This window comes from Penicillium robsamsonii, assembly GCF_028829455.1.
Source record: "Penicillium robsamsonii strain IBT 29466 chromosome Unknown utg000001l_segment0_segment0, whole genome shotgun sequence".
Taxonomy (NCBI): Eukaryota; Fungi; Ascomycota; class Eurotiomycetes; order Eurotiales; family Aspergillaceae; genus Penicillium; species Penicillium robsamsonii.
The window spans coordinates 772,790-791,410 of record NW_026643219.1 but is presented as its reverse complement, the minus strand read 5'-3'; the positions used below and the strand labels follow the sequence as shown (position 1 = coordinate 791,410).

The 18,621-nt window shown below is 50.4% G+C and overlaps 4 protein-coding genes across 4 annotated transcripts; all 4 read left to right on the top strand.

Annotated features, from left to right (window-relative positions):
* Positions 1-143: 143 nt before the first annotated feature.
* On the top strand, positions 144-4,558 carry N7447_000326 (uncharacterized protein; the record flags this gene model as incomplete). Its single annotated transcript, XM_057224602.1, has 4 exons — positions 144-152; positions 212-3,458; positions 3,515-3,972; positions 4,031-4,558. 4 exons carry the CDS (start codon positions 144-146, stop codon positions 4,556-4,558), a joined length of 4,242 nt encoding a protein of 1,413 aa, XP_057088618.1.
* A 355-nt stretch (positions 4,559-4,913) lies between these two features.
* Positions 4,914-10,658, top strand: N7447_000325 (ECM29 family proteasome component; the record flags this gene model as incomplete). The annotated part of the gene is made up of 3 exons (XM_057224601.1): positions 4,914-9,836; positions 9,911-10,181; positions 10,273-10,658. 3 exons carry the CDS (start codon positions 4,914-4,916, stop codon positions 10,656-10,658), a joined length of 5,580 nt encoding a protein of 1,859 aa, XP_057088617.1.
* Positions 10,659-12,105: 1,447 nt separating this feature from the next.
* On the top strand, positions 12,106-14,136 carry N7447_000324 (uncharacterized protein; the record flags this gene model as incomplete). The annotated part of the gene is made up of 5 exons (XM_057224600.1): positions 12,106-12,154; positions 12,215-12,843; positions 12,891-13,073; positions 13,133-13,654; positions 13,714-14,136. The coding sequence occupies 5 exons, from the start codon at positions 12,106-12,108 to the stop codon at positions 14,134-14,136; spliced, it is 1,806 nt and encodes a 601-aa protein (XP_057088616.1).
* A 431-nt stretch (positions 14,137-14,567) lies between these two features.
* On the top strand, positions 14,568-18,454 carry N7447_000323 (WW domain protein; the record flags this gene model as incomplete). Its single annotated transcript, XM_057224599.1, has 2 exons — positions 14,568-17,209; positions 17,263-18,454. The coding sequence occupies 2 exons, from the start codon at positions 14,568-14,570 to the stop codon at positions 18,452-18,454; spliced, it is 3,834 nt and encodes a 1,277-aa protein (XP_057088615.1).
* Between the last annotated feature and the right edge of the window lie 167 nt (positions 18,455-18,621).

Here is an 18,621-nt window from a genome sequence, read left to right as displayed (position 1 = left end):
TATACTCCATCTTCCAGCAACCCGATGACCGTCCCACCAAGCGGCGCAAGACTACCAAAGGGAGCGCAAGGAGCCTGATAGAAGAAAATGGGGTATCAGCGACAGGAATACCTCTGGGCTACATTCCATTAGCACGGTTGACAATGCGCATAGTAAGTTGCCACTGGTATCCCGCTCTAAAGAAAAGTTCCTGACCTCTCACCCTCTGCAGAAACCCTCCAATATGAGAACGCACAAATCTAAGAGGCTTTACGACCCAAACCTCTCCAACACCCGGGTTCCCATACTCATAAATGTTCGAAGCGTTCATTTTATTGACGAAGATCTGAACAACACACCACAATCAGACTCGACAAATGGCGACGCTAATCGTATGGAGCTGGAACTATCTAGTCTCGATAAAGAAGAATTGCTGATATATCCATGCGAGAATTTGCACTTGTTTGATCTCCTTGGCCAACTTCAGGCTGTCAGCAAACTTGCCCACGTGGACCAGTTCTTTAATAATGTGCCCACAGCCTGCTACCAAGCGCACCTGTGTGCCTCCTCAGACAGAGAAACCTTTACTCTCGAGACAGTTGTGCTTTGGAGAGATTCTCTTGAGACCCCAGATATAAATCGCTTGACGGAAGCAGAGCTGGAAGCCTTTACAAGATATGTGCTGCAGGAAGGATGCATTCGCCCATCAGAATTGACCGACCCGCGCGAATATCGCAATAAAATGCTCGGAACTGTCAAGGAATGGTCTCCTCGGGATTTCTACAACAATGTTCACGTTCCCAACCCCGCAGAAAATTCGACCAATCTCAAATGCCCTGATTTAAAATGCCAGTTATACCCGTTCCAGAAAAGAGCTGTTCGCTGGCTTTTAAAAAGAGAAGGAACAGAAGTCGGGCCAGATGGCGAAGTTATCCCTATGGAAGAGCTTCCTAAAAGTAACATTCCAGCGTCTTTCAATTCCACGAAAGATGCCGATGGACAGACCTACTACTTCAGCCATCTTTTCATGATTCTGACAACGGATCTTTCTGAGTGGCATGATGCCGCGGATAATTTGAAAGGTGGAATACTTGCAGAGGAAATGGGGCTGGGCAAGACAGTCGAAGTGATTGCGCTGATAAGTCTGAATAAGCGAGTAAGGCAGCTCAAGCCCAAGGCTGATCCCGACGGGCTGACACCTACTGGTGCCACTTTGATCATTACACCACCCGCGATTCTTGAACAATGGAGGCAAGAGTTGAAAGAGCATGCGCCCACTTTGCGTGTTCATCATTACAATGGCATCAAACGCGGGAGAGAAACAACCGACGACATGATTGTGGACGAGCTTGTCGAGTTTGATGTTGTTCTTACTACCTACAATGTCATCGCAAAAGAAATTCACTATGCGGGGAGTGCTCCGCAGCGAGCTCTACGACACGAAAAGCGATTTGTACAGAGGAAGACACCGCTTGTTCGCATTGGATGGTGGCGTGTATGTCTAGATGAGGCTCAGATGATTGAGAGTGGAGTCAGCAATGCAGCGAAAGTAGCTCGCTTGATCCCTCGAGAGATTGCTTGGGCTGTGACCGGTACTCCACTGCGCAGAAACATAGATGACCTGTTCGGCCTTCTCCTTTTCCTCCGTTATGAGCCATTCTGCTTTTCGGTCCCGTTGTGGAGAAGACTGTGCCTGTGTTTTGGGACAGCCCTGGCAAAAATCATAAACACAATCGCTCTTCGACACAGGAAAGGTCAAATATTGGATGAGCTTCGCCTACCACCTCAAAAGCGCATTGTGATCACTACCCCCTTCACAGCTGTAGAAGAACAGCAATACGGTCAGCTTTTCGAGCAAATGTGTGAAGAATGCGGTTTGAGCGCCTTAGGGGCGCCCCTTCGAGGCGACTGGGACCCCGAAGATCCCGTAATTGTCGAAAAGATGCGTAATTGGCTATCAAGACTGCGTCAAACGTGCCTCCATCCTCAAGTCGGATATCGCCGAGTCCTAGGTTCTGGGTCCGGACCCTTGCGGACTGTGGATCAGGTTCTGGAGGTCATGACTGAGACCAACGAGTCGGCCATACGTACAGAAGAACGATCACTTCTTTTATCGCAACTTCGACGAGGCCAGCTTCTAGAAAATGCAAAACGCCGCCAAGAAGCCCTCGCTCTTTGGCAGAAAACATTGGATCATGCCACTAAGCTGGTTGAAGACAGCAGAGAGCAACTGCGCCTGCTGAAGTCCAAAGGCACTACCGGTGGCAATAACGTGGTTACTCCAGGAGTCATCAATCTGGATGACGAGGACCAGGAGGATGAGGACGAAGAGACCGACAAGAACAGCCGCCTCGGCCAGTGTCGACAGAAGCTTCGAGCTGCACTCGAGGTTCAGCATATTGCGGTGTTCTTTACTGCGAACGCATATTACCAAATCAAGAGCGATCCAAAGCTGACCCCGCCAGATTCAGATGAGTTCAAATCGCTTGAGAAACGGGAAGAAGATGCCTACGAGGCTGCAAAAGTCATTCGCAAAGAGTTGTTGACTGATATTTCCCGAAAGGTGGAGCGCTACATGAAAGAAATCAAGATTAAGGCAGAAGACAAAAAATTCGTGAACATCCCGAAATTGAAACCCCAGCTCTACAGCAAAGGAGTGGAGTCATACAATCTGCTCAGCAAATTTGAAGATTTCTGTGACGCTCTTAACAAGCATGCCGACCAATACAAGGAATGGCGGGATGCCATGGTCAAATTGCTCTCTCAGTCACTTATTGACCAGGAAGAAGAAGCAAAGTTGGAGGGCGATGAGTATGAGCGGTCAACAAAACATCAAGATGAGATGTATGTCTACATGGAGGCTTTGAGGTCAATGTACAGCGACCGTTATGATGCTCTCACCGGTCAAAAGAATACTCTCATTTCCCACGAAGTCAAAGCCGGAATCGTCCAGGCCCAAAAAGGCGAGGGGCCCTCTCCGCAACTATTTCTCAAGATCATGGAAACTCGCAGCCAGATTATGCCTGATCCTAATCTTGGGTCGCTCCGCAACATTGTCAGTGAGCTTCGCAAACTTGTGACATCGCTGGATTGGCAAGCCAGCTCGGGCAATTCGCGTGCTCGCGCTGAACATGAGATCGTCGAAATGGTCCTGAAAAACGCCGGTCAAATGGTCGCCGAGCAACTGAAAATAGCGAACAAACTGAGCAGAGAAGTTCAAATGTTCCGTGACACCATGAACAATCGACTGGAGTATTATCGTCACCTGCAGCAGATTTCGGACACGGTGGCCCCATACGACGAAGGAAGTGCAGGCAAGCCGCTAGATGAGTCCGCTTTTACCCTAAGGCTGGAGCAAGAGGAAATCATTGAAGAAAAGATTGCTTCTCTCAAGTCCAAGGCAAGATACCTCATTCACCTAAGAGATGATGACCGTAACCCCCGAGAGTGCATTATCTGCCAATCGACCTTCGAAGTTGGTGAGTATTACTTTCTCTGGATGTATATTTTACGCGCGGACTGACATCTTCTGTAGGTGTGTTGACTGTGTGTGGTCACAAGTACTGTAAGGACTGTTTGCGAATGTGGTGGGCTACACACCAAAATTGTCCAATGTGCAAGAAGAAGTTGAAACGTAATGACTTCCATCAGATCACATACAAGCCACAAGAACTAGTTGCACAAGAGGAAAAGCCACCAGTCAAATTGGACCACGAAGGTCATTCACAGAATGCTATATACAGTGACATCAGCTCTGGTCATCTCAATGAGATCAAGAACATTGACTTAGAGGGTTCTTACGGGACAAAGATTGACACTTTGGCCCGGCACATCCTATGGCTGCGAGAACACGACCCTGGCGCAAAGTCAATCATCTTCTCTCAATACGGAAGCTTTTTGTCGGTATTACAGACCGCATTCGGATCTTTTGGAATAGTCACCACCAGTATTGACTCTCCCAATGGCATTGAGAAGTTCAAAACAGACCCGGCTGTAAGCGCCCCAGACTCATACCTCATTGGAACGAACACGCTGACAATCTATAATTTAGATCGAGTGCTTTTGTTTGCATGGCAAAGCACAATCGTCCGGGCTGAATTTGATCGTTGCAACTCATGTCTTCCTATGCGAGCCACTGATCAACACGGCAATCGAGCTCCAGATCATTGCTCGAGTGCATCGTATTGGCCAATATCGACCGACAACAGTATGGATGTACCTTGTCTCCGGCACGGTGGAAGAATCCATATATGAGATCTCAGTAACCCGACGCCTGGCTCACATCCTGGAGAAGGAGAAGCAATACAAAGCAGCACTCTTGACATCTCCTGTGGATGAAGATGGTGTTACTGAAGCGGCTATTGAATCTGCCAACTCGATAGAACTACAAGATGCCACTCTCACCACCATTATGCAACGCGGCAGCCTAGGTGGGGAGATAGTGAGGAAAGACGACCTTTGGCAGTGTCTCTTTGGAAATAACAAGAAGAAAGATGGCACTGATCTTTCGGCTGAGGCAGAAAGGGAGGTTGGTCGGTTCTTGAGAGGCGAAGCTGCTGAGCAAAGAATGGAAGGTTGAGATAATACCTACTATATTTTAGAACATAATATGTCTTGCTGTGACGTAGACTTAATGCTCACTCTTTTATCCTAATTTTTTCGTTTTATGTATACGTAGAGTGTAGACTCATGTTTACTTCGTTCGGGTCGTACCTGCCAGATATAACTAGATGCCGTGACTGCCAAGAAAATGACTAATCACATACTGACTAATCAACCACCTAGGTAGCCCCCCATACTGTTCACCTGAATGGCGATGACGTGAGTGTAGTTGCCTTATATCGTCTATTCATTTATAAATCTGGTCATCTTGGTGGGTTTTTTTTCCTGTCAACTTGATGCTCTGTTAAAATTACCTGCAAACCACTTTCATCATGGCGGACTCACAGAGTCCTGAGGCTCGCGAGTTGAGTCTGATAGGCAAGGTGGAATTCAGAATTGCCATGGCAGACACAGATGCGAAACTGCAGTCACTACTTGGAACATATCTGCCTCCCTTGTTGTTGAAGCTTGGGTCAGACAGCGTGGAGGTGCGGAACAAAATCATCTCGGTCTGCCAGCATGTCAACACCCGAATCAAAGCCCCCTCTATTCAGCTGCCCGTGGCAGCACTATTGAAGCAGTTCAAGGAGCAAAAATCTCAATTGATCAGACATTTTGATCTCATATATGCTCAGCAAGGTATTGATCGCCTTGGCTCCGAAGCCCGAGTCGAAATCCTATTGCCCTTGCTCCAGGGTATCTCGAAGATCGGCACGTCACCCACTCAGGGTGCTATCGTATTTAATTTGGTTTTGCGTTTGTTGCCACTTCTCAAGCTTCCAGCAAGGGGAAGTGAAGAGGACAAGGCCTTGAAAGCCCGACTTGGTCTATCAGACGAAGATTCCCAATTCTTGTCCTTTTGGCTGGCGAAATTGTTACTTCTTACCCCTGGTCCCAAGGAAACTACAACTTGCCCCGGTCTATCTCCAGATGAGTATAGCTTTTTGAACAAGGGTGCCCCCGCAAACGAGACATGGAATCCTTCTACCGATGGTGGTTTGAATCTGACTGAAACAAAAGTCACCGCCCTTCGATTCATCGGAAGCGGTGCTTTTAAAGATCCACAACGATTCCTGCCTTCACTGATCGCTTCTGCTGATGCCAACTCCCGCCTTGCTGATTTGGGAGATGAGACCCTGAAACGATTTACTGCAGATATTGAAAACCCCGATGTTGTTCAGGAGCTGTATGATCTGTATTTCGGCACTGTTTCGCCTAATGCGCCCAATGGTGCTCCTCCCGCGCGCTCTCCACTCCAAGTGAAGATTCTTGTCTTTCTGGGGAAGTCTATCAAAGCTACTGCAGACCCCCAGCGAATATTGAGGCTTATTGAAGATGGGCTCTTATCGGACTCTGCTAGATCCTCTCAGGGGTTGCAAGCGGCGAAACTAAGGACCCAGATTTTTACGTTCACCACTTGGGTGGTCCGTATGGGCGCACCATCCGATCTTAAGCAAATCGCGCCCATTCTTATTGCAGGACTGAGGGATTTCATTCAGTCTCAAGGATGGCCCAGTCCGGCAGCTAGTGGGCAGAAGCTACCCACAACGGACCTCAGCTTGCGAGGTCTTGCCTACGAGAGTATCGGTATTATGGTCCCAAAGGTCGACTTTATGTCGCAAGCCGATGCTGTAGAGAACTTCGAGTTCGACCTGGTCCGATGGCTCTTTTCTTCCTTGAGTGCGGATGACTCCAGTCCTCAGATATTCGTCAGCATTGATCAGGCACTAGGAAGTATTCTCAATTCTTCATTAGACAGCCACGACAAGACCTTCCAGGGCCAGCTACGGCCATTCCTGGTTCGTCAGATGAGCATGCAGCCTGGCGATATGGATCCCGATACTGGTTATCGTGCTGTGCGAGGTGTTCAGTATGCTGCAGTGCGGTTTGCGAACCGATTCCTGCCATTTGGCGACGTGGTCGCTCGTTGGATTGATTTGATGGCCATTGCAAGAGGCCCAGAAAGACAACAAGAAATCGTTGAGGAAGGAAAGAAAGGTCTCCATCCTTACTGGTACAGACTTCTCAATCCTGCCAAGGATGGAAAATGGTCAGCTTCCTCGGCAGCTCCAGTTCATGACGAATCCTGGTTCGACTTCCCAAAGTTCGAAGAAGCTACTCGTTTCCTGCTTGGTTCGGGAGGGCAAGCAGAACATTTGAATGTCCAGTCTTTGTCCGCATCGCAGCTTCTGTCTGATCCCTACAAAGGTTCATTTATGCCCGCGATCCCATTCCTCCGAAATACATTACTTTGGGAGGCGTTCTCAGCCTCGGGTGTTGCCGCAGCTCTAGAACAAGATTGGGACTATAAACTAGAAGTGCTTCTCTCCACCAGCGTGGAAGCCCGTTCAGCCGTGAGAAAGTACATTCGAGAGTCTGCAAAGGAGTCTGTTTTGGCATTTTTGTCAGGCACGCTTGAAGGCCTTGTAACGGGCGAGCGTGAAGGCTTGCGGCAATGTGGTGTTCATTTCGTGGAAATCTGCTCGCTAGCACCCAATGACGTTGTTCAAGAGTTACTCCCGCGTGCCACATCCTTGATTGAGCCTATTTGCAGCAACAACCAAGATAACCAGGGTATTACTGCACGGGCTTTTGGAATTCTGGTTTCGCATCCTGCCTTCTCAGAGGAGCAACTGAAGAGTTTCATTACTCAACTGGCTGCTACTATCCAATCGTGGAATACTTCCATTGGTCAAGAGGTCATGCGAGTCCGTGGAGCGATTTTAGCGCTCGCGTATTTGTTGAGTCGACTTGCGTACCGCGGCCTATTGGACCGAGCCCCAGAAGCACAAACCAAGCAGTTTATTGAGACTCTCTTTGATATTTTAGATGTTTCCCGGGATACTCTGCTCCAAAGGACTGCACAAGAGGCCATTGGACAGCTAAGTCTATCTGGTGTGCTATCTCTTGATATCATCACAGAAGATGGCTGGAAAAAGATACTGGGAAAACTCTCGCGCGACGCCAAAACCGAGAATCAGATCCCTATCAGCTCTCTGGGGCTGTTGACTATGACTTTCTCCCGATCTGGCTCAGACAGCACCTTGTTCACCGATTTCCTGAGTTCACTCTACAGTCTACATGAAATCCGCAGTCCTGAAGTTCAGTTCACTGTAGGCGAGGCTTTGAGCAATGTCGCTGTTGGGTGGGATTCTCGCGCTCTCATCCAAGATTTCGACATCGATGCCGAATTCCCTCGCTCAGACGTCCCACGCACGGTATTTACAGTCATCTGTGACAAGGTTATTGCCGATTGCATTGCGCCCAAGCCATCTCTGCGGAAGGCCTCTGCAATCTGGCTGTTATCGCTGGTTAAGAACTGCGGTCACATGAAGGAGATGCAGGAGCGGCTGCGCAAGTGCCAAGCTACTTTCAGCAGCCTCCTTGGAAACCGAGACGAGGTAGTGCAGGAGACTGGAGCGCACGGACTCAGCCTTGTGTATGAGATCGGCGACCAATCCCTGAAAGACGATCTGGTCCAAGACCTGGTCGAATCATTTACCTCAACTGGTCCCAATCTCGGGGGTGGCAAGATTGAGGCCGACACCCAGCTATTTGAGCCTGGGGCGCTCCCCACTGGCGAAGGGTCGTCTGTCAACACCTACAAGGATATCATGAATCTGGCCGCCGAGGCGGGTGACCCGACTCTGGTTTACCGGTTTATGTCACTGGCTTCAAACAATGCTATTTGGACAAATCGTGCAGCATTTGGCCGCTTCGGAATCAGCAGCATCTTTTCTGATTCTAGTGTCGATGGCTATCTGGCAAAGAACCCCAAGATTTACCCCAAGCTTTTCCGTTACCGGTTTGATCCCAACCCGAACGTGCAAAGATCTATGAATACCATCTGGCAAGCACTAGTTAAGGACCCTACGGTTGTCATCGATACCCACTTTGACGATATCATGCAGGATCTGCTCAAGAGCGTTCTAGCTGGTCGAGAATGGCGTGTTCGGCAAGCAAGTTGCGCTGCCGTGGCAGACTTGATTCAAGGTCGCCGTCCAGAGAAGTACGCTCAGTATCTCGATGAAATTTACAGCAAGGCTTTCAAATTACTGGACGATATCAAGGAATCTGTCCGCACCGCCGCATTGAAGCTCTGTCAAACTATTACCAATTCGGTCATCCGTACACTCGAGACGAGCGGCACGGAGAAGCGCGCAGAGACTCTACTCAAAAGTGCTATCCCTTTCCTTCTGAGCGACAAGGGACTGGACTCCAGCGTGGAAGAAGTGCAAGGATATGCCATTGGCGCTCTCATCTCAATGATCAAGAAGAGCCCTGGCAGCTTACTACGCCCACATGTTCCCAACATGCTGGAGAAGTTCCTGAGTGCACTGAGCTCTCTGGAGCCACAGGCTGTCAACTATGTCCACCTCAATGCCGACAAATACGGTCTCACCGGTCAAGAAATTGACAAAATGCGTCTATCCAGCATCCGCACATCCCCTATGATGGAGGTGATTGAACGGTATCTGATTGACAACCTGGATGAAAGCAATCTCGACGAACTGGCCCAGAGACTCGAAGATGTGCTTCGGTCGGCCGTGGGTCTGCCATCGAAGGTGGGTTGCAGCCGCGTTCTGGTGCTGCTTAGCATGAAAACTTTGCTCTTCCGCCCATACGCAGACCGATTTATCCAAATGCTCACCAAGTACGTGGTGGATCGAAACGACACGGTCAGCGCCTCCTACTGCTCATCCATGGGCTATCTGCTGCGGCTTGCTTCGGACGATCGGGTTGTCAAGACCTTTGACTATGCCAAAAACCTCTATCTGACAGCCGAGGATGCCACACCACGAGTGATCTCCGGCGAAATCCTGTATTCCGCGTCTAAACTATCCAACGATCGGTTCATGGCATTTGCCGCGAGCGCATTACCGTTCGTGTTTGTGTGTAAGCACGATGGCGACGAACATGTGAAAGAGCAATTTGAGAAGATATGGCAAGATAACGTCGGTGGATCGCGTGCGGTGTCACTTTACATTCGCGAGATTGTGGGCCTCGTTTCGGACAATCTGGAATCTCCCCGCTGGGCTATCAAGCACACGGCCGCACGGGCGATTGCGCAAGCAGTGCTATCGCTGGACGCGGAGATTGACCTTCCGACGGCTCAATTGATTTGGCCAGTATTGGAGCGTGCTCTGGCGGGGAAGACGTGGGAAGGTAAAGAAGTGGTGCTCAAGGCACTAGTGAAATTTAGCGGGCAAGCCCAAAAGTTGTGGCAATCCAACGAGGAGTTGGGGAAGCTAAAGGTATGGGCTGACATGTCGCCACTTCCCAGATTTTCTTATAAAATCATGGTTCGAACTATGCTAACGCATGTCAGACTATTACGGTTCGCGAAGCGAAGCGAGCTAATGTGCTCTACCGGCCGCATGGACTACGGGCAATGGGCGAGATTGCACAGGCACGCAAGGACCTCAATTTCATGCCGGATGCATTAAAGATTATTCCGGTGATTGAAGAAATGAAAGACCAAGACCAAGACCAAATGGAGATAGACTCCAGGAATGGGCGCGGCTCGACCCAAGATGACACCCTTGCGGCGTGTGTACAATGTTTCCTGCAATGTTTCAACCCCACCGCTTCGGGAGAAGGTCAGTCACCGAAATCCCCGAAATCCCCTCTAAAATTTCCAAAACCCTGTGAGAAACCCCTAGCGTCATTCCTTGCTAACGCTAACCATAGCCCTGGGGAAGTACGTGGACCAGGTGACCAGTCCGCTAGCTCAGGCTCTCCAACTTGGTGGGCGACTGGTCGTCAGCACGGTCTACGATGAGCTCCGAGCTTTCTTTACGCGAGTGGATCAGTGGATCGATTCATCATCCGGTGAACAAATCGCCGCACCCTTGACCGTTCTTGCGGACAAGTTACTCACAGGTGAAGTGGAAGGGTCTGTGGAGGCCATCCGCAAGGGTCGTGCAGAGACCATTTTAGCGTACCTGAAATTGAGTCCGCATGCCCAAGCGGGTGTGCCTGACACCCTTATCATGCGTGTTCGTGAATGGAGAGCCAGTGAGAGATCCGGATCGGTTCAGCGTCTACTGGACGAGGCTTTGGCCCTGCCGAATTAAGAATCCCACGTGGTTTCTATTTGTTTTTATATTTACAGGTCGATCAATGTTTATTTCTTATTGCTCGTCGCTCGGATACTATAGGGGATACCCTCCAAGCAATCGTGCCAATGGGAAGTCCTTCCAAGGGGGAGAAATAGTATAGTTAAATTCCTGCAGTGAAAATGCCCTCAACGCCACTCGCTTAATACTCGGCCAAGTCCGTTTGGAATGCGGAGAGTCCCAAAGAGATCGAAAGTGTGATCTCTCTTCGATTTTCACGATCCAGACCAGGGGTCCCGGCCGATCGAGACTATTTTTCTTCCCCAGATAGTCTCGTAAATAGACACCTAAGATACTTCGGCTCCGGAAGAGGGTCAGCTAGCCCCCTGAAGTCCCGAGGTCTCTTTTTTCCTTTTATCTCTGCCCTAATTCCCTAGTTCCCCTTAGCCCGGACTAACCTTTGGGCTCCTAATGTAATAATAGTAACTTTGTCCACATGGTTGGCATCTGCATGCCATTTTTTTTTTCTTTCTCTTTTTCCCTGTTTTTCTGAGGGTTTGGGGTTTTTTCTGCCCATTTCTGCCCTTTTCTGCCCTTTTCTATTTTTTTTTCCTTTCAATAATTTATAGAAATAAAACCTGCAAATAACTGGGAAATAACTATAATTTTATTTTTCCTTAATTCCCGCCACCCGTTCGACAAGACCATGAACTGCATTTTTGAATGTACACATCTAGCCTTTTCCCTCCTTTTTTCCCCACCCTATCTCTTATAATATCTTCTTTTCTTTAATACGCCTTCCCCCATACTTTCTTAGCTTTTTTTTCTTTTGCACTAATATATGGTAAGTGTTCCAATTCAGCCCGTCCGTACAGCACTGATCCATACAGCCTTATGACGGTAACCAGTCTGATCATGCAAAACAGACGGAGCAAAGCCTCTGGAAAACCTCCTCTGCGGTTACCCATCATCGCCCCCAAGGAAGATCTTTTTGACACCTTTGCCAAGTCTGAAAAGGCCTTGATTGCTCCACCGCGAATCCGCCTGCCTCCGCGATCTCGTACCGGTTGTTGGTAAGTGATCGTCCATGATCGTCTCTATATGACTGAACCCCCAAACTTATTCGCTCTAGGACATGCCGAGTGAGTTTCTTTTTGTCTACCCCTGAAAAGAACCAAAAAAAAAACAGTTGATTAATTGGTCCTTTTTTTTCTTTTTCTTTTACAGAGTCGAAAGGGTAAGTCATTTGAATAATTGTCTCTAATTCGGTGGCTGACGCACATTCTCTAGTCAAATGTGATGAAGGACATCCGCAATGTAATGTATGCATTCTTCACGCTTCTAATTTCCTCTTTTTTTTTTTCACCTTACCCTTTTACTTATCTCTTTACAGCAATGTACTCGTCTAGGCCATACTTGCGATTATCGTCCACGGTTGGCCTTTCGCGATGATACCCCTCGTATCATGGGCCGCATGGCCGATGTCAAGACAAACGGCCATGTCGTTTGGGATCGTAAGCACTGTCTTTTTCTTAGGGGTTTTCTTTCTTTTTTTATAGTACTAACTAGAGTAGTTACCTCGCCGGGTTCCAGTGATGAGAGAACCGATTATTTCTCTCTCGGCGATTCCCTTCCGCCCTTTTCCCTGCTCACTTCGGACGAAGAGCGGGAAAAGAAAGCGGAAGCGTTTAGTCCAGGCACGTACCACGTCGTGATGACACCAGACAGTTTCTCCTCCCTGCCAGAATATGCAGACGAGGAGAAACCTAAATCAAATTCCGAGTGTAGGAGCTCCGCCACCAATAGCCCCACGATCACGGCAAAGCCAGACGTGAGAGAAGATCCCAATGTGGTGATTTTGAAGACTTTTGAAGATGTTACCCGTCGCTCGCCGTCGAGCGGGAAGATCAGGATCTCTCCAACCTCGGAGATATCCGATCCTTTTTGCAATTTGTCTCTCTCGCCGAATTTCACCTCGCTTCCGTCGCCCGATGTCAAGGTAGAGGAGATGACTTTCCTCGACCCGCGTCTTGACCAACAAAGTCAGGATTCGACTATCTTTTCCCACTTTCGTCATGTCGTATGGAGGCAGTTGTTCCCTCACGACCATAGGCTGGATGATTCTTGTGGCTCGGATAGTCATAGTCACTTTATGACTCTCAGCATGGACTTCCTAGAGCAGGAAGCCACTCGTTTCCCTCCTGTGGGTATTTCGTTCTTTGGTTCATATGCTCATGCTAATAATCACAGCTTTCCCACGCTATGATGGCTGTATCAGCCCTTAGTCTCTCGCACAGCGGCACAGGTCACAATGTCGATGCGCTACAATATTATCAGCAAGCTTTCCCTTCGCTCCAGGTCAGCCTGCGGAACAACGATGATCTCGTTTCCGACGGACTGTTCCTTACGCACTTCCTGCTTTTGATTTACGAGGTAAGCGGTTGAAGGACGCAGTTGCATTTCTCACAGTCTATATACTTACAATCCCTTAGATCGCAGCCGCCGAGCCACACGGCTCGAACCTCTGGTCTCACCATATCTCTCGCCTTCTCCACATCGCCTTCCTTCGACGAGCCAAGTATGGCCAAGAACCCCACCCATTCATCCTTTGGTGGGTGTGCCACATTGACTTGTACGCTTTGTTCAGCGGAGCAGGGACCGGAGAATTTGTACGAGCCGTGATCGACCACCAGATGCTTCCTGGCTCAGAATGTCTTCTCTACCCTTCGGCCCCAGAGGGATACAGTGTCATTTACTCCGACGAACATGAGAGCCTACCGGTGATTATGCGTCTATACCATGACACCTTCCGGCTGGCGGCTCAACTGGGCTTCCTGGCTACTCGGCTTCGTCACGATAAACAGAATCTGCCCTTTGCAGAGTTCGATCAGAGATCGCAGGAAGTAAGCGATCTGCGCCAGGCTTTTGGGAGACTGTGGGAATCCCCCGATGTTGCCTTCCTACATCAACACCAGGATAATCTCCCGCGGCGGTCTCGGGAAATCATGCAACAGGTTAGTCATTCTTCCCGTTTTTTCGTATCAAAAAGGAAAGGCTAACTAACTCCTTCTAGTCCGCTACATTGTACCATGTTTGTCAACTCTTCTCTTACAGTAGCATGTGGCCCGGACAACGCCTCGAGTCTGATTTCTCCCCAGATGGAGAAATCGACCACCATGCAACGGAGATCTTACGCTTAGCCGAGCGGACTACACACACTCGCCGAGCTGATCGGCACTTTATAGTCTTTCCCTTGTTCCTAGCAGGTGCCACAGCATCGGCTAGTGGATTAAAGATGATGGCCATGGAATTGATGACTAGCATGGAAGATGAGGAAGATGGCATGGGTCGCAATGCGGCAACGACTCGTGCTATCCTCCAGATCGTGTACGAGCGGCAATTAGAGCGACTTATGCATGTGGGCCATACATTTGATGTGGATTGGTCGGATCTAATGGCTCAGGAGGGTCTTCAGATGGTCAATTTCGGGTTTTGATTGGAGTTTTGTTTTTGAGCATTGGCGCATACGGGCATGGGGGACTATATTTTGACTATGTTAGCATGATTGACGGGATATGGGGTATGTATAGAAATGAATATAATCGGAAATTGCTCGGGCCGACCCATTTTAGAATCACCTCCTTGGCATATAGTATAGCACCTGGCGTCTAGGCCAAGGCAGCAATGTGATTATCTCGTCACCTGCACTTGCGGGGTCTGGGCGTCTCGCTCATCTTAGCGCCTAGAAAACCTCCTGATCCTTCAGCTTTTGCTTTTTTTCTTTTCCTTTTACTCTCGGACAATTTCTATGAATAGATGAGTTCTTCTCATCTCTGCCCCGCATCTACCCCTCCGTTTCAACCTCGCGCTTATCTCTGAGAGTCGCATTCTACTGTGGCTGAATTCGGTCTGCAGAATTACTCCAAGATGAGTGGTAGCAGTCGTGCCCTCCACCCCGAGGAGCTTTTCCTCAACGACCCAGGTAGACAAGAATCACCCACCATCGGCCCTCTACGTATCAGCAAACGGGACTCATCATCCCCAGCATCGGCCGCGGGCTCCAGTCCCCCACCAAACGCCCCGCTTCCCTACCCGGATGACCGTCAACGTCCACAGATGCGCACTTCAAGCTCAAACGAGCGATATCACGACAACATTAGATATGGGTCTCCGCCAGCTGGTCCTGGCTCTGGCTCCGTGAGTCCAAATGAATATCCAACAGCGCTGCGACCGCGGGACGGTCGCGAACCCCGAGTCGCAACATTGGCCGAACGAAGAGGTGCAGCCCCTAAACCGCTTCCCGAATCGCCTAGCCATGATGCGCCAGATCGCGACGCTTTAGCGGCAAGACAGTACCCCCGACCCCCAGCCAGTCTACCAGCAAGCACAAGTCAATATGATTACGGTCAACAATACTACCCGCCCCCTCAACGCCAAAGCTCAACCTCTGCTGCCCGTCCCCCGTCAAGTCTACAGGCCCCACAAGGCCCGCTCAATCGCATCAGTTCCACTTCGACAACCCGCGCCCAGCGTGGCTCACCCCCGCCGCCGGAGACGCCCATCGTTGGTCCAGGCCAGCATCCCGCCTCTGATATCGAGGCCCGTTATGCGGCCGCTGGCATCGCAGGCACAGGTACTCTCCAGGGTATCCAGTCGCATAATGTGGCTGCGCAGAGACGTGCAGAGCAGTATTCTGGACAACAGCCGGTTTTCCAGCAGCAACAGCAGCAGCGCCCGTGGACTCCGACTGAGCAGCCTGGTTCCCAGCCTCATGGGCCTCCGACGGTTTATCAGGGTGATGAGGTCGTCACGGATAATAATCAGCCCGCTGCCCATCCGAGTCAATATGGTAGTCCGCCGCCTCAGATGCCTGGGTCCTATGGAAGCCCGCCGCCCCAAGTTCATCCGGGTCAATACAGCAGCCCCCCGCCCCAGGCTCACCCCGGTCAATACAGCAGCCCGCCACCCCAGGCTCATCCGGGTCAATATAGTACTCCGCCGCCCCAGGCTCACCCTGGCCAATATAGCAGCCCGCCCCCTCAGGCTCATCCGGGACAGTACAGTGGATCCCCATCCCAAATGCACCCTGCATCTGGGCCACAACAGCAGCAGCAGCAGCAAGAACAGCCAGGAAGAGTTGCCCCTAATGCCCTGGAACAAGATATGGATCGGATGCGCCTCAGCTCCTCTCCTCCTCCTGCCTACTCAAGTGTATCCGGTCCTTCTTCAAATGGGTATCCCAATGAAAAGCAGAACGGTGCTGCGGCGGCGGCAGCAACAGCGGCGGCAGCAGCAGCTGCTGGAGCTGGCGCTGGAGCAGCAATGATGCACCCGGCCTTGGTAAACCAGCCAAATCCTGCTGTAAAAGCACATTCACCTGCACCGACAGCCTCCCCGCAGGACCATCCCGCTTTCCGGAATGACCAGAGACAGCAACAGCAGGCAGGCCAATCTCCACAGGCGTCCGTTGCTAATGACTTGTCTGGTTTCCATCATCAGACAGTCCAGGTGACTTCTCCAGGCCCTGCTAGCGCAGGTCCAGCATCCCCACCACCTCTTCCGGAGGGGTGGATTGCCCATATGGATCCAAGCTCGGGACAGTATTACTACATCCACTTGCCCACTCAGTCAACTCAGTGGGAGTTCCCCAAGGGGCCTACGCCGCTTAACCTCAATGACACGCCCTTATCCCCAGTGGGAAGTGTGTATAGCGCCCACCCGCTGGTTTCCCCGGGTCTGTCGGCTTTCGGAAAGCCTATGGCGTCGCCAGGTGTGCCTTTGACTCCTGGCTTCGAAAGCCTACAGTCTCCCGTCGTGTCTGGATTCTCTGGTCCTCCCCCCAGTAGTGGCATGGATCTGTACAAAAACACCCCGACCAACGGTGTCTACTTTGGTCCTTATCTGCGTTACACCAACATGGATATCGAGCGTGGAGTCTGGATGGGATCCATCCTACTGGTGACAGATGCCGCACAGCCACCCACGATTCACATGCACCAGAGTCTAGACCTGTCTCCAAACCCAAGACAATTGAAGGCAGTCAACATTGCCGCCCATCAACGCTGGACATTCTACAAATATGAGATTGACCTACAGATGGACGACTCAGGTCCTGCGAAATGGACCTACGCCATCACCTCACACCTGGGCTGCACTCGCTACGAGTTCCTCGTCGCTGGTCGACACGAGACCAACTGGCGGTTCATTTCTACGTCTGGAAATGACTTCTCGCTCAATGTCAATGCTAGTGAGCGGGCTCGTGTGGGTGGCGTCGGTTACATGTGGAAAGATATCATGCAAAAGCACAATGAGATCGGTGGTTTCCACGCCCAGTTATGTCTAGGTGGGCAGATCTATGCGGATCGCATGTGGAAGGAGATTCCATCCCTCAAGCAGTGGTTGACGATCAGTGGAAAAGAGGCTAGAAAGAACGCTCCTTGGACAGCGGCTAACCAGCAAGATGTTTCTCACGCATACTTCCATTACTATACCAGCCATTTCGACCAACCCCACATAAGGGAGTCATTTGCGCAGATTCCCTACGTCTGCCAGGTAGATGATCATGACATGTGAGTCGTCCATACATCAATAATCAACTAGCAACACACTGACATCTTCACAGCTTCGATGGATTCGGCTCATATCCCGAACACATGCAGTTCTCAAACATGTTCAAGAATATCGGCCGCATCGGTATCGAAATGTACCTCCTCTTCCAGCATCACACAACCCTCGACATCCTCCGAAACGTCAGCAATGATACGGACCTCTTTACCATCACCGGAACAGGCTGGCACTTCGTTAAATACCTAGGTCCCGGTGTCGTCGTCGTCGGTCCAGATTGCCGCTCAGAACGAAACCCTCACCAAGTCATGGCTGGTCCCACGTATCAGGGTCTCTTCCCGAAGATCGCAATGCTACCACCCAGTGTGCAACACTGTCTCTGGATGGTCGCTGTCCCACTCATTTACCCCCGTCTAGAGACGGCAGAACATATCGTCCAGACCGTTGCAACTGGAAAGCGAGCTGTGACCGGCGCGTACAATGTGCTAGGCAAGGTTACCAGCTCAGTAGCCGGAGTAGTCGGCGCTAAAGACTTTGTCGGCTCGGGCTTCGACTCCGTGAAACGAGCCGTAGGTAAATCCGGCCTGATGGGGGGTATACTGAGTCCATTTGGTGAATTTAACTCGATGGACGAGCTACGCGATCAATGGACACACGAGTCAAAGGTTTGTACCTCCTCCCACCACCTTCCATCGATCCATACTGACCCGAACCAGGATCTTGAACGCACATATCTCATCCGCACCCTTCAAGGCATCGCCCACCAAAAATCAATCCGAATGACCTTCCTCTCCGGCGCCGTCAACGTCTGCGGCGCAGGTCTCGTCCACGACCCCTCAAACCCCTCAGACCACAAGACAATGTACCAGCTCATCGCCTCCTCAGTCGTCAACACCCCACCACCATCATACATCATCAAACTCCTCCACAGCCACAGCAAACCCCTCTACGTCCCCGCCAATGGCCACAGATCCTCCGCCCAAGTAAGCGATACAAAGGAAGACATGATGGAAATCTTCCAGACGGACGTCAACGGCCAGGCTCGTGAGTACCGTAAGCTCATGGCGAGAAGGAATTACGTCGCTATTGTTGCGTATGACCCCGAGGCTGTTAATGCTTCTTATGGCATGTCGGCTGGGGTTAGTAAATTGAGTCTTGCAGCGGACTTTATGGTTCAGGGGGATGGGGCACTTGGGAGTGTGGTTAAATTTGGACCGGTTATTGTGCCTTGTTTGGATCAGGGGAGGTGAAGGGAGGACTAAGTTTTTTTTACACCTGTATTTCGGGCTTTGGATTTGAGATGTTCGGGTCTTTCTTGCACAGCATTGCTATTGTTTGATGGTCTTTGATTTGTTCTTTTTGGCGTGTTTGCATATGTTACTGTTCTTCCTCTGTTCCCTATCCTTGGTTGTCTGTC